Source organism: Bison bison, unplaced genomic scaffold (assembly GCF_000754665.1).
Source record: "Bison bison bison isolate TAMUID 2011002044 unplaced genomic scaffold, Bison_UMD1.0 scf7180017864472, whole genome shotgun sequence".
Lineage (NCBI taxonomy): Eukaryota > Metazoa > Chordata > Mammalia > Artiodactyla > Bovidae > Bison > Bison bison.
In genome coordinates, this window is record NW_011495033.1 from 1,798,977 (window position 1) to 1,814,221 (window position 15,245).

A 15,245-nucleotide genomic window follows, 5' to 3' on the forward strand; every position below is an offset into this window, starting at 1 on the left:
GGGTGCATGCTGGTGGTCAGCACGGCATTCCGAACCATCCAGTGATGCGGGCGTTCAGGACTTACTTTGCAAATTTAATGCAGAACTGCGTGAAGTATTTCCGCGTGGAGGCCAGGTTGTCACGGATGATGGGGACGTTCTGTTTAATGTGAAGGATGACCGACGTGACGTAGGGGCTCTGGTCACCAACGTGCTCCACGTTCTGCCACTGCATCTGAAAATGGAGACAAGGCGGGACAAGTCTTCAGAGCCTGTGCAGGAGGACAGCGCTACCCGTTACTGGGGAAGGTGAGGGGACAGGTGTATAATATAGTGTTTCACAGTTTTTAAAACTTGAAGTATAGTTGATTTACAGTGCTGGGTTAGTTTCTAAATGATTTTAAAAGGTGATGCTCCACTTATATTCATTATAAAATACTGGCCATATTCTCTGTGTTGTACAATATATCCTTGTGGCTTATTTTCTCTGCTTTCTTTGGTAGCTTATTTCTTCTACTTTTCTATCTAACTGAAAATTTCCATAATCAAACATTAGACTCTTACTCCAAGAGCCTTTGAGATTATGTGGGATTTTAATCAAGAGAAAGGAAAGAGCATCTCTGTAAATATGAGGGGCAGGTCAGAGGTTAAGACAGTGCTGTGGGGAATAGGGCAGGGGCTGTGTGGATGGCAGGTTTGGGGCATCACTGGCCTCTGACCAGGCAGGCCGTGAACAAAATCAAGAGGCCTGAGACTTCCCTGGGGGTCCAGTGGTTAAGAATCCACCTTGCAATGCAGGGGACTTGGGTTCGATCCCTGGTTGGGGAACTAAGATCCCGCAAGCTATGGAGCCACTAAGCGTGTGCACAACGGAAGATCCTGCAGGACATGATGAAGATCCTGGGTGTTGCAACTAAGACTGGACGCAGCCAAATAAATAAACATATTAAAAACAAAATAAAAAAACGAGAGACCTGCTGGGCTCCAGTTCTCACAACCTGAGGTCAGTTAGGGGAAATGAAAAACAAGCACAATAAAATGGAAAAAGCAGCAGAGGTGTGCTCTCCCCACCACCACCTCACCCGGAAACACTGGAGAAGAGGGGTGGCACCAGCCCCCAGCCTGCTTCACACCACCGGCCAGGACTGAGATGGGGTTCTGCAGGGTCAGCCTCTCAGAAAGGAGCTGGGCTGCCTGTTAAAAAGATCCTGAGCCGTACACAAACTGTATAATATGTTCATAGAAGGAAGGCAGTCTTTCTGAGGCCTTGATGTCTCTGGCAAGAAAATACTATTTTTACAGAGCTCCTGGGAAAAGGAAAAATTCAATCCTGAGAGAACGTGTTTAAAAGAATCATATTGTATACACGGATGATCCCCCAGCTCCTGGGAAGCTCAAATGACTCTATGTTTTGTCCTAATGTTTCTTCACATCAACAGGTATTTATGGCCTAAAAGCTTTGCGTCTGTGTAAGCATGGAACCATGCAAAAGCTGGAAGGCACCTCCATCTTCATTTTACAGATAAGAAAACCAAGGCCCAGATACATGAAGTCTATGTAAGCTTTCATAATAGGCTCCAGAAAGAAAAGGGCCTCTAATTTTTTTACTGGACGAAAAAAATAAAAGCAAAGGACGCAGAGATGGTAGAAAAGTCTAATATGAACTGACTTTATATTCTAATGCTTTGGCTACTTCTAATGTTTTCCTTATCCTCTTCTGTTTCAAGAGACTTCTTTTCCCACCTGATATTAAAGATGTGACCCATTCAAACAATGAACATCCTAGGGGGCCTTAAATGAGCTCACAGGCTGAGGCCAGAACTGGCAGGTGCTGTTACCATCTACACTTCATCTTCCACTCCCAGCTTGTCAGCGGCTCCACGGCAGAAGGCCCCAGGGGAACAAAACGCACAGTGAACTCCGCCCTCCATCGAGTGCAAAGCTCATCCATAGTAATGACTGCTCTTTTCCAAGCTGGCAGCAGTTGACGTTTCAACAGCTTGAAAAGTTCGTAAACAATTATCTAAGCACGATGGTTCTCCATTGACAGAAGACAACCACAGTCGGTGGTGGTGACATGCCCTGTCATCGGTTACAAGCAACTCTGGGCAAGACGGAGCTCGCGGCGTGAGAGTTCAAGTTCCCGCTGGAGAGCTGCCTCCTCTTGACCACCACTGGCCATGTTAGAATGCGTCCACACTGGGAAATCTAGGTGAAAGATCCGATTTTCCTGAATACTTAGGCCATTTCGAACTCCATCGGTCAAGATAAATGAAGTACTAACAAAAGTCAAATGGATTCATGAGTTTAAATTTAAGTCAACCCAGGACTTCCCTGGAGGTCTAGTGGTTAAGACTGTGTTTTCACTTCGAGGGACAGGGGTTGATCCCTGGTTGGGGAACAGAGATCCTACATGCCACTTAGTGTGGCCAAAAATTAACAAAAATTAAAAAAAAAAAAAAGCCAGCTTTGTGGAATAAGAAAAGAATTTAAAGTACTGGAAAACAATGAAAGTTGACATTGTTCAGACTATTCTCTAAAAAATGAGCAAAATACAGCCAGCAGTGGTACTGTCCAGCCACAGCCTCGGATGGATGCTCTGCCATCTTTCCCCTTGATGACTTAGGGTTTGGGTTGTAACTCGAATGTGCCAATGTACCTACGTCAGGACCTACTGTGTGCAGGTCATTTGGCCTGGCATTTGGCACACATCATCTCCTTTGCTATTCCGACATGATCTTACAGTAAGATCTTGTCTTACTGACAAGGAGACTGAAAAGGCTCAAAGAGAAGAGGCCCAAAGTCACTCAGCTGATCAATGGCAGAGTAGAGGCAGCCCAAGCCCATCTTAAACCCAAGCGCTACACTGGGCTGCTTCCTAGACACATGTTAATTATTTCAAACAAACAGAAAACAGTACTTAACTCAGCTTTAGTTCAAGGGGAGCCCAGTTTCTCACGGAGAAGCTAATGAAATACACAGTGATCAAGGGACATAAAACAGTAGCTTGCACTGGAAGAACAAACATCCTGAAAAGCCATTAGTGGAAATCAGACTCCAACTTTTCCAGGTGAACTTTGCATCTGACCTTTAGAGCTTCATACTTCATAGAACTCCATACTTCACGGTTTTTCTTCTGCGCTTTTTGTTTAGAAGGTGGGGTGGGGTTGAATACCATTGGTGCTATTTGAACAAGAACAAGTTTGCAAAAGAAGCAGTAACCAAGATGTAGGGTTGATAAAAACAGCAAGCAAGGAAATGATCCATTTACAACACCAGAGTCCCAGGGACCCCACACAGCCTCAGGGGGAGGCTGTGGGGCTCAGGGCATTGCCAGTCCCGGTGGTTTTTGGTGCCTGTGGAAAGAGAGTGTGCTGGCCCCTCACAGGGAAGGCTGGGGAGATGCCCAGAGCAGTAGAGACCTCTGACTCACCCACTGATCAGAGGACGGGGCTCCATGCTAGTTGACTACGGCATGTGTGTTTCTCCATGGCTATGTGAAACGTGCACAGAGGTCTCCTGAGAAATTAATTTTCCTCAACCGAGAATTCAGATTCATATTCATCTTATTCATATATTCATATATCTTATTCATATATTCAATATATTCACATATTCATATTCATCATATTCATATTCATCAACTTCATATTCATCTTATCTCAGAACTAAAGCTGTACAGAGCAGACTCAGACCTGTGGAGTCTGGGAACATCGCAGGCGATCAGAGTCTAGTGTTACGGGCAAGGCTGCTGGGATGTTGGCCCCAGGCACGCGCACAAGCACACGCTCACACCTCATGTCTGTCCAGGCTACTTTTACTCACACAACAAGCGTGTGCTGTTTTTAGGCACCTTCCCCAAGTATAGCACTCAACTAAGTACTGTGTGGGGAACAAAAAAGAGGAAGGAACATTCTACCGAGCACCTACTATGTACTAAGTACCATGATCGACATTTTCCCGTGAACCTACTGCTTATGACGATTATGCAGTGAAGGAGGTATTCTTATTCCTGCTTCATGGATGATAAGACAGATGTGAGGACAATCAGGGACTGGCCTAACGAACTGATAAGTCTGCAGGGATGAGATCTAGACATTGGTCTGACTAACTCCAAAGTCCCTGTTTCTTTCCACTTTATCATGCTGCTTTCCAAAATAAGTGTTACCACCTGAAATGAAGTTGAAATTAACTAAGGAAATTTGGGGCAAGCAAAATCTGTGTACAGATGAGCTTGTCCAAAGTAGAGGATGTGGTGGTGGTTATGGTGGTGCAGAAGAAAAGGAAAGGATAACTCTTCTCACTTCTTTGCTCAGGGATACACATTCCTTAACTCTGGGAGGAAAACCAGTAAGATCCAGGATAGAAAGTGGAGCAATAAAGGCTTTAAGTAGCTTTTTTTTTTTTTTTTAATTCACTGCTGGGCCAATGGGAAGGTGAATTTGTACAAGCTTTCTTACAGGTGATTTGAAAATATCAAAAAAGTTTTGCATTTTACATAGTTTTAAATCTCTGCAACTCCTTTATGGCAACTCATCTGAAGATAATAATTATGAATGCTCAGAAAACACACACCCACACAAAGTTGTCCATTGCTGGACTATTTATAAATGTGAAAAACCGGAAATAGCCTAATATCCATCAAAAGTGAAATGATCACATACATGTCGGGGCAACAGACGACAGTACTTCAGATGAGGCGATCTGGAGTCGCCAGTCATGAGTCCTAATATTGTTTGTGCAACGAGCTAAATGCATGACCTGGGCAAGTGACCAAACTCTCTGAGCCTCAGTTTTCTCAGCCATAAAACTGGGATGATGATAACCTCTATAATCTATACAGTTAATGAAAAACAGTATATGGGATGCTCTTACACAGTGTTTGGCATGTATTACTTCCATGGTAAATGTTAACTACTGTTACAAGTTTAATAGTAAATACTCTGTACTATGGAGTACTAAGCAATCACTAAAAAATACCACAGATTCAGCTCAAAAGGCACAGAAAACTATTAAAACCTGCAAAATGAGAAAAAGAGGTTATATATTATGTAAAGCATAAGCTTGCTTATTTAAAAATAAATGCATAGGGTTTTCCTGGTGGCTCAGTGGTAAAGAATCCGCTTGCCAATGCAGGAGACATGGGTTTGAACCCTGGTCTGGCAAGACCCTACATGCCGCAGAGCAACTAAGCCCATGCATCACAACTACTGAACCTGTGCTCTAGAGTCCAGAAACCTCAACTACTGAGCCCAGGCTCTGAATTACTGCTCTAGAGCCTGTGCTCCACAAGAGAAGCCACCACAATGAAAACCCCTCACACCGTAAATAAAGAAAAGCCTGCATAGCAATGAGGACCCAGCACAGCCAAAAATGAAGATAAATAAAATATAGGCATAAGAAGAAAGACTGAAATATGTTTGTTAATTGGAATTATGGGTGGTTTAAATTTTCTTCTTTTTAAAAATCTGTAATTTTCTATAATGAAGGTAATTTGCTTTGGTCATTAAAAAAAAATCTTTTATGAAGAAAGATGTGCCTTGATTATAGGTGGTAGATGGAAATGAGGATTTCCTAACCATGGAGCCCTGTGAGCCTCCTGAAACAGATCTACATTTTAATAACTGAGGGAAATGAGAACAGATTTGAGGACGGTTCTGGCTATTTTGAAATGTCTTTGGGGAATAGTAAGGCGCCTCCTAAATGAGTACATGTTCCCGATCTTGAAATCTAATAGAAATTACTTGCCAGACTGTAAGGAAATTTAATTTGTTCAGTTTCTTCTTTTTTTTTTTTCCTCCCTTAAAACTACCATTAATGGGCTAAAAGCTAAATCTGTTTGATTCTGGACAGAGACTTAGATTCTTTCAACCTAGGGATGTGAGTAGCCCTAGGAAAAAGAACAGAGTGAGGAGGACCATGGGACGAATGGTTCCCTTTAAGGAAGCAAGAGATTAAAAAAAAAAAAAAAAATCCTACTTGTAAGGCCACACTCAGGCATACTAATTCTTTTTTTTTAGGAAACTTGAATTGCTTTCTTTAGCTTCCAATTTCTAGGAGGCTCAAGAATTACAATTATTCTGGACAACAAAAGGAAGTAAGACTGTGCTCACTGACCTTTTCCTGCCACATTCATTCTGTAGGATGGCAATCTTATTGTTCCCTTTCTGTTACACAACATGTACACATCAGGGGTTAAAAGTTACAATACCTTCCACGACTGAGTACCACTTTCTGTGACTGAACAGGCAAAGAGATTACACCGAACATCAGCATCTGGCAGAGACATATGAATTCTTAAGAATTCACAGAAATTACATTTAAAAGACAGAACTCTTCATATGGTTTCCACCAAAGCACTCCAAACAACTTCCTTTTCAAGAATCAGGAGACTCGGTTTTATTTTTGGCTTTACTGTTATAAAGCTCTATGGCCTTGGACTTATTATGAAAAAGAAAACCAAGTAACACACATGCCAGAATGATAATTCGTTAGTTTTCTGGAGAAACGTGCAGAGCAGGCTGCAATACTTGGGTTGGCTGCTCAACCTGTTTTCTTCCCTATAGGAAAGTCATGGTGTCAGATTGAGAAAAGCTGAAGACCAGTATCTAACAGGATGCTTCTGAATGCTTGAGGAGCTCATGCTCAAGTAAGCGTGAAAACACGCTCATGTGAACCCACCAGGACCGAGCACACACTGTCGTCACTCTTCTGTTTTTAGACAAATTACGTGGGCTGATTTTTGCCTCAGTTTCCACATATGCCAAAAGACTAACTTACTCTGTAAGTGTGGTGTGTTACTGCACAGAGACCTGAGTCTGAATCCTGGCTCTGCTGCATTTTAACTAAGAGATCTGATGAGTTTCCATTCCCGTATCTGTGAAACTGAGAAGGAACTAACACAGGAACCTTATATATATTTGTCAGAATTAAACGCGGTTAACACCTTTGGGTGCTGATTCCTGGTAAAGCGCTCTGTAAACAGCAATTTACTAATCATCTCACGGAGCTCGTCTGAGAAAATAATGCAATTTGGGAGGGGAAAGCGGTCTGAAGGGTAATTTTGACATAACATCAAAAACACTACCTCAAGGTTACACAGGTTCAGAGAAACCACTAAAGTTTGCTTGTATTGTGCTTCCTCCTTGTGGGTTTGGCCCGTTTAAAGCCATTCCTGTGGATTTTCTACCAAATTTGCCCCTCTGTGTTCTTCTCTCTTTCACCAGCAGCGGTGTTCTTGCCCACGGCTGGGGAGCAAATAGCTACATGTGGGGATTTCCTATTTCCAACTTCAATCTGCTCCAGGATGCTACTTGGTGAAGTAAGAATCCTGGCTATTAAGTACCACTGGGGATCGTCACCTCATCCTCAATAGCACCTGGATGTGCCTGAAGGCTTCAAGGCTTCTATGATCCTGCCACTTCCAATAAAGACGCCTGAGTCTCCTACTGTCTGCCAGCTCTACCCAGCTAAATCTGGTCAGTAGAGTTACCACCTTTGTCTCATCTGGTCACCATTCTTTGGTGAAGTGAGTGTCTATAAACTTTTGTTCTTTCTGCTTTCTTTACCTGCAAAGTCATTCTAGGAGTACTACTGTTAAGCAAGTACTGTGGTGTGCTGGGGAGATCAAAAAATGAAGATACAGCCCTCAAGTTGTTGTTCACAGCTTAACAGGGGAGACAGAGATAGAAAAAATAATTGTACAACAAAGTAGAGACTTAATATAAGTGCCATGGTGTCTTGAGGGAGAAAGATACTCTGGATCAGACAAACAACGGTGAGCCTGTAAGACACTCAAAATAGCAAAAACAATCTTGAAAAAGAACTAAGTTGGGAGACTCATACTTCCTGATTTTAGAACTTACTAGAAATCTACACTCATCAGACAGTGTGGCCCTAGCATGAGAAAAGACACATAGATCAACGGAATAGAACTGAGAGTCCAAAAATAAACCCACGTACTCATGGTGAACTGATGGCATCACCAACTCAGACAGACACAAGTTTGAGCAAACGCCGGGAGGATGGTGAAGGACAGGGAAGCCTGGTGTGCTGCAGTCCCTGGGGTCACAAAGAGTTGGACCCGACTGAGCGACTGAACAGCAACAACAACAAGCACCTTGGAATAAAGTGCACGACTTTCCCAGCCTTGCTCTGGGTAGAGTCTGAATTGAACTCTTCAACTAGCAGCAAAAATGATGGAATTACAGACAAGAATAAACGTGATCACAAAAGTTTTTAAAAAATCCTTGAAGAAACTACACAGAACAGAGTGCAGGCACAAATTGCAGGGTATTTGTTGAATCGGTTTGTGACCACTTGGCTTGTTTATATCTGGTCATTTTCATCACATGGATTTCATTTTGCTAGAACTCCAGAAGATTCAGACACAGAGTAATGGCCTCCCAGCTGCTGCGTTCCCACGTCCGTGGTTTTCCTGTGATATAAACAAAGGATTCTGGAGGTATGGTCTCTGTGAGTGTTTGCTGGTGTGGGTCTGGGGGAGAGATGGGTGGTGGGGGCAGTTTGCAGGAAACCCACCTAATGAAATGACAGTTCACATAAGCAACACCTGGAGCATTAAGGCCCCTCCAACTGCTATTTTACTAAAAAGACAAAAAAAAACACAAAAAACCCAATTCGGTCTTCCTTTGGTAAATGTAGACATTCTTTCCCCAGCTGCCTTCTGACCTAAGCTGTGTGGCGGGCAGGAGAGGAGGCAGCTGGAGCAGATCATGCTCAGGATGTCGGGAACGTTCACCGGCAGTGAGAGGATAATCAGAGCCTGCAGAATCAATCCTCAGAGTCACGTCTCTCTAAGAAAATGAGTGAGCCTCAGTTTGCCTGCTCCGAGTCTTCTGCTTGTAAATACTCGGATGCTGGAAATACACATTCACCTCTGACTGGTGAAAGGATCAGCCTTTTGAAAGGAAACTCTGTGACACTGGCTACTCAGGACTCCCCACTGAGCATCATTAAAAACCCCTGAAGCTTAAGTTTGGGTATTAACCTCTCTTTTTCTTAAATATTTACAATCTACTACAAAACCAAATTCAGACCGAGTGTCTCGCTTACACAACCTTGTGACATGGCCACTCCTCCTGACCACAGGGAACGAGGGCTAACGTTTGTTGGCCAGTCTCCATTCTCACAACGCTCTGGGAGGCAGAGCCCCCTGTTTCACATACCGATGAGGTAACCTGCGCCCAGAGAGGTTGTTATTTGCTCAACACGCCCAAAGGAAAAATGAGGAGTTAGGTTTGTCTGACTCAAAGCCAGTGTTCTTTCCATTGTACTCTGCTACTGGCCAGTAGGCCCCTGAGAAGTTCTTTCTGCAGAATTTGTAAGAATGCTACAAAAGTCTATGACTCTAGAATAGGCACTGGAAACCTTTTTCTGTAAAGGGCCAGACTGTTAATATTTTACGCTTTGCTAGCCATCTGGTCTCAGCTGCAGTTACTTAATTCTGCTGTTGTAGCACAAAAGCAGCCATAGATAACATACAATGAATGAGTGTGGCTGTGTGCCAATAAAACTTTATCTGGCAGTGGGCCAGATGTGGCTCACCAGTTGTAGCTTGCCAACCACTGCTCTAGAAGGCTCAAAGAGTGGACGGCTTTGTGTTATTTGGCTTAGAAATCAATGAGGGACTTTCCTGGTGGTCCAGTCTTTAAGACTCTGACCTCCTAATGCAGAGGGCCTGGGTTTGATCCCTGGGCAGGGAATTAGATCCCATATGCCACAACTAAGACCTGGTGCAGCCAAATAAATAAATGTTAAGGGGGAAAAAATATCAATGAAGAATTGCTTATTTCCAACTTAATCAACAAATATGACAGTCTTCTCTATTCTCTGTGGTCCATGCACTCAAGGTATTTACATTAGGGAGAAAAGACACAGGCACCTAAATGCCAAAGAACAACATGAGGCCAAGCATGGGAAATGCCAAGGGAGAGGCCAGGGGACTGAGGGCTGACGGACCCATGATACTAGAAAACCAGAGGTGGGAGTTCCCTGGTGGTCCAGAGGCTATGACTCTGCACTCCCAACGCAGGGGGCCCAGATTTGATCCTTGGTCAGGGAACTAGATCCCCCATGCTGCAACTAAAGATCCTGCCTGCTGCAATGAAATAAGTATCTAAAAGAAAAGAAAACCAGGGTCTGCAACCTGATCAAATAACCCTGCACAGTCACCAGAATTCAGAAAGAGTTGGAAAAACCTCTGAGTGGCAGGAATGAAGATGAGTTAGAAGTGACTGCCTTAAGCACACCACCACCAGGGCTTCCCTGGTGACTCAGCTGGTAAAGAATCTACCTGCAATGCAGGAGACCCAGGTTCGATCCCTGGGTGGGGAAGATGCCTTGAGGAAGGGAAGGGTTACACATTCTAGGATTCTTGCCTGGAGAATTCCATGGACAGAGGAGCCTGGTGGGCTACAGTCCACGGGGTCCAAAAGAGTCAGACACGACTGAGCAACTTTTCACCTTCACCCATTCTAGGGAGGCCACACAAAGGGCTTTCCGCACATGTCAGATGCTGACCAAAGGCAACCTTTCCTTCAAACTCAGGAAGCATACCTGCTCTCCGTCTCATTCTCAAAGGACAAACAACTGGCTTCAGGTGCAAGATCAATTGAGCACCTGTGGAAACTCCTGGAGGGCTCCGTTCTCCTCCTGATTGGTGCTTTAAGCACTGGAGAGCCCGCAGGAGCTACAGGTGAGGACCGGGAGAGACCACCTGTGCCCACTCTCTGACGTTCAGGAGGCAGCACTTTCTGAAAGCTTACCTTGCTCATGGCTGTAAGGGCGGGGTCACAGGCAGCATCCAGGTCCTGAACCAACAGCTGAATGCTGCTGGAGATGACACTGCAAGTCAAACACACCACTGTGGTCATGGCTTACAGAAGTGACTTGTGAATGACCCACTGACACAGCCCCTTGCCAAGGTTTTAGGCACCTGTGCAAAACCTAGCTTCACCATTTCATCAAAAAAACTCGAGTTTATTTCAAAAAGGAATGAATGACAAGGAGAAGCATCTTGGCTCCACCCTCCTTCTAGCTGTGTGTCTGGTCTCGCTTGGGTGTGTCCCCACTCGGTTAGGACACAAGATCCCGTGGCTCATCTCCCCTGCTGCTATGCCCAGAATCCCTCTTCACTCCTCCCAAAGTACACGCTTGCCTAAAATGTTTACATCAGACCTTGGAGGGAAAAAAAGGTTGAGAGAAAGAGAGGAAATGACCTAAGAAGAGGACCTGGATTTTTCCTCAGTTAAGTGGCCGATGAGAAAGCTGAAGCTTCTCCTTCCCCAATCTCACTTAAAGACCATGACAAAACTCTGCCAGGTGGCACCAGGGCAAGAACTGATTCCAAAGGCTTTCATCTGAACTCCTTGGACAGACACCCTCCCACCCCAAATACATCCGTGCCCTGCCTACTCCTCCACCTGCCTTCATGGCTAAAGTCAGGTGGCTCACCCTTTACATCCTGAAACACTGGAGGTGAGGCTGGCCCTCTGTGGATTGAGGAGGGCAGACAGGAGGCCCTGGACCTGACCTTCCTGCAGGGATGGCTGAGGTGGGAAAGTTCTTCTTCCCTGTTATCCTAGACTGCTGTTGTTGTTTAGTCACTAAGTCATGTCCAACTCTTTTGTGACCCCATGGACTGTAGCCTGCTAGGCTCCTCTGTCCAAGGGATTTTCCAGGCAAGAATACTGGAGGGAGTTGCCACTTCCTTCTCCAGGGGATCTTCCTGACCCAGGGATAGAACCCAAGTCTCCTGCATTGGCAGTCAGATTCTTTCACTGCTAAGTCACCAGAGAAGGCCATTATTATAGATACTGCAGCAATAAAACCCCTGTAAGCTAAGAATGACTGCATGTGAGGAGGCAGGATATGGGTCAGCTGCACCAACTTCTCAGGCTCCTTAGTGGCTTGTGGAGAAGATAATCCTGATCCAACAGAAGGCTCTGGGAACCTCTCAGGTTCTGCAGTGACCTGAGCTGATGGCCTGAGACACACTGCTCTGCGCAGGGTAAGGGTAGAGTCCAGAGAAGACTTGCAAGTACGCACGTGCTGAACGTGTCCATTTCTCCAGTCAGATTGATTCGTTCAGTCAGACTCACGTCGACCTTCTCCTTGAGTTTCTCTTCCAGCTGAGAGAGAAAGAGAGAAACACACTTAGTGGTCATCGGAAGGAGCACCGTAGTAAGCCTACTTCACATTTACCGAGTGTGATGATTCGGGTACCATTCTGGGCACTTTTCGTGTATGGGCTCATTTAATTCTCACGGCCCTGTGAAGAAGACTCTATTATGATCCTCACTTGACAGATGAGAGTGTGGAGGCATGGCCTACCCAGCTCTGTGAGTGGTGGGGGGAGGGAACTGAATCTCCTCCAGAACCTGTGCTCTCTGGTCCTGTGCTGTATTTGGTTCTCATGACACACCAACAAATTAATTAATTAGTTTTTAAAAGTTGTTTATTTCATCTTTATTTTTGGCTGTGCTGGGTCTTTGCTGTTTTGCTGGGACCTTCTCTAGTCGCAGCGAGCAGTGGCTACTCTTTGTTGTGGTGCACAGGCTTCTCTTGGCAGTGGCTTCTCTCATTGCAGAGCACAGGCTCTAGGCACACAGGCTTCCGTAGTTGGGGCTCACAGGCTTAAGTTGCCCCTCGACAGGTGGAATCTTTCCAGACCAGGGATGGAACCCATGTCTCCTGCATTGGCAGGCAGACTCTTCTCCACTGCACCATCGGAGAAGTCCTAATCAAATTTAATTTTAAAAAGACCCTCATTTTTAGATTACTCCCTGCCCTGTGAATTGCAGGCTCACCCACTAACATTGGAAGCCTTTGGGGGTAGGTGGCAATAAAATCAAAAAGTCTTCCCTGAGTGCTGGGATGGACCATTTCCCCACCATATTAAAGTGTTGGGGATACTGAGGTAAACAAAAGGAACACGGTCTCTGCCTCCATCAGCCTACAGCCGAGGGAGGGAAACTGGCTGAGCTCCCAGCCGTCTCGAAGAAAAATACAACTGACTGGGAATTGTAAATATCTCAAAACATCCCAGGAATCGCTTCACTGAGCAGCCCCAAACCCATTTATCACAGAAACTCTATGAATAACCAATGTTTTGTCTTAAATTTAAAAATACCTCTTAGGGGTGGGTAAATTAATGTAACTTTTTGGGAAGGCAATTTATTTAAAAAGCAAACATTTAAATATATACTCTCTTTCGGCCAGCAATTTTGCATCTAGAAAGATATTTCAATGACTGATGAGAACAAGGTACAGAGATGTACGGGAGTTCTTTGCAGTGGCCTTGAACTCAACTGATATTTACTGACAGCCTATTCTGTGCCAGGATTCCCTGATGGCTCAGACAGTAAAGAAACTGCCTGCAATGCAGGAGACACAGGTTCGATCCCTGGGTTGGAAAGATCCCCTGGAGAAGGGAATGGCAACCTACTCCAGTATTCTTGCCTGGAGAATTCCATGGACAGAGGAGCCTTGTGGGCTACAGTCCATGGGGTCGCACAGAGTCGGACACGACTGAGAGACTAATCTATTCTGTACCAGGCTCTGTCATGATGTAGTTTGTGAACAAAAACAGATAAGATCCTCTTCTCATAAAGCTCACATTCTAGTGTTGTTCATATTAGTGAAAAACTAGAAACAATCTGCACGTTTGTAAGGGACTGAGGAGACAAATTATGGCACAGGCTCACAACGGCTTCAACCCGTCAGCTGCTTTTTCCCATTACGTTGAAAATAAAACCCAACTATCCCAACTTCTAATTAAGATGTGGGTCCTCTCTAGCTCTCTGGCCCACATCTTGCTCTCCCTACCCTTGCCTGCTTGGCTTCAATTACAGTGACCACTTAAGGTTCTGGAACACTCTAGGGTCTTTTCCTTCTCAGGGCCTTCACACTTCCTGCTTCCTCTCCCTCTCCCTGCTCGTCCTACCAAGCCAGCTCCCTTGTTTTGCCGCTCCCCAGTGCCCAGCCCTTCCAGGCAACCTCCTTCCAACACTCAGGACTCCACTTCATTATTACCTTCTCTGGGAGGCCCTCCTTGACTATTCTACCTCAGCAGGCAATCTCTATTAGCACTGCAACATCTGTTTCTTTCCTAGAACTTCCCACAAAACTTCCTTACTTATATTATCTGGCTCCTCTATTAGTCCTAAGTTCCATGGTAAGAAATTTGTCTACTCTGTTCACCACTGTGAATTAATACCAAATACGGTGCCTGGTGCCTGAAAAGTGCTTCATAAAGAGCTCTTAGAGGAATGAATGGCACACTTATGCAGCTGTTAAGAGTAAGTGTGTTACAATTAATGAACTGGTATTGACACATTATTGGCACTGTATTTTAAGTATTATTTTTCAATTCTTTATTGCTTGGATTCTCAAGTCTCTTCGGTTTCTCCCTTCATTTCTTCTTGCATCCCCCCAACTCCAACCCTCTGTGTTTTTTCTTAAGGAAACTGGTTTGTTTGCCTTGTAGCTTTTCTCATGGTATGATTTTACTGATTGTATCCACAAGGTACTAATTGCAAGTTCTTCTGTCCCTTGTATTTCCTGTAAACTGTAGCTTGATCAGATACAGATTTTACTTATTATTTATTTCTGGATGTGCTGAGTCTTTGTTGCTACGCAGGCTTTTCTCTAGTTGTGGTGCCCAGGCTTCTCATTATAGTGGCCTCTCCTGCTGTGGAGGCTGGGCTCTAGGGCACGTGGGCTCAGTAGTTGTCATTTCTGGGCTCTAGAGCACAGGCTCAATAGTTGTGGCACATGGGCTTAGTTGCTCCATGGCATATGGGATCTTTCTGGACCAGGGATTGAACCCGTGTCTCTTGCATTGGCAGATGGATTCTTTGCCACTGAACCACCAGGGACACCCCAGATTTTTTTTTTTTTTTTTAAAGAAAACCCCTTCATGGAAAATCCCTGGTGGTACAGTGGTTAGAACTCAGAGCTTTTACTGCCGTGGCCTGGGTTCAATTCCTGGTCAAGGAACTAAGATCCCACAAGCCGCATGGCACAGTTAAAAATAAAAGACAGAAAGAAAACTCCTTCATGATGATGCTGTGTACTTCCACCAAGAGATAACTGATGTTTGCTTTTCTTTTTGTAAAGTCAGCAACCACTGATGGTCAATGACAGATCCATTATTCCATTAAGGAGGTATAAAAGAATGCTACTCGAATTCTATCTTTTCTTCTTCATTTATTTGCTGAAAATCCGCTATAAAGATACACTAC

General features: G+C 44.6%; 1 protein-coding gene across 1 annotated transcript in view; it reads right to left on the minus strand.

The window, feature by feature from the left end:
- Positions 1-15,245, minus strand: part of VPS53 (vacuolar protein sorting 53 homolog (S. cerevisiae)) — a 124,675-nt gene that overhangs the window by 22,420 nt on the left and 87,010 nt on the right. Inside the window, exons 16-18 of the mRNA XM_010861355.1 lie at positions 12,049-12,131; positions 10,767-10,845; positions 66-214 (exon numbers count right to left, since the gene is read on the minus strand). Coding sequence (XP_010859657.1) covers positions 66-214; positions 10,767-10,845; positions 12,049-12,131 — 311 coding nt within the window. The remainder of the gene's footprint in view (positions 1-65; positions 215-10,766; positions 10,846-12,048; positions 12,132-15,245) is intronic.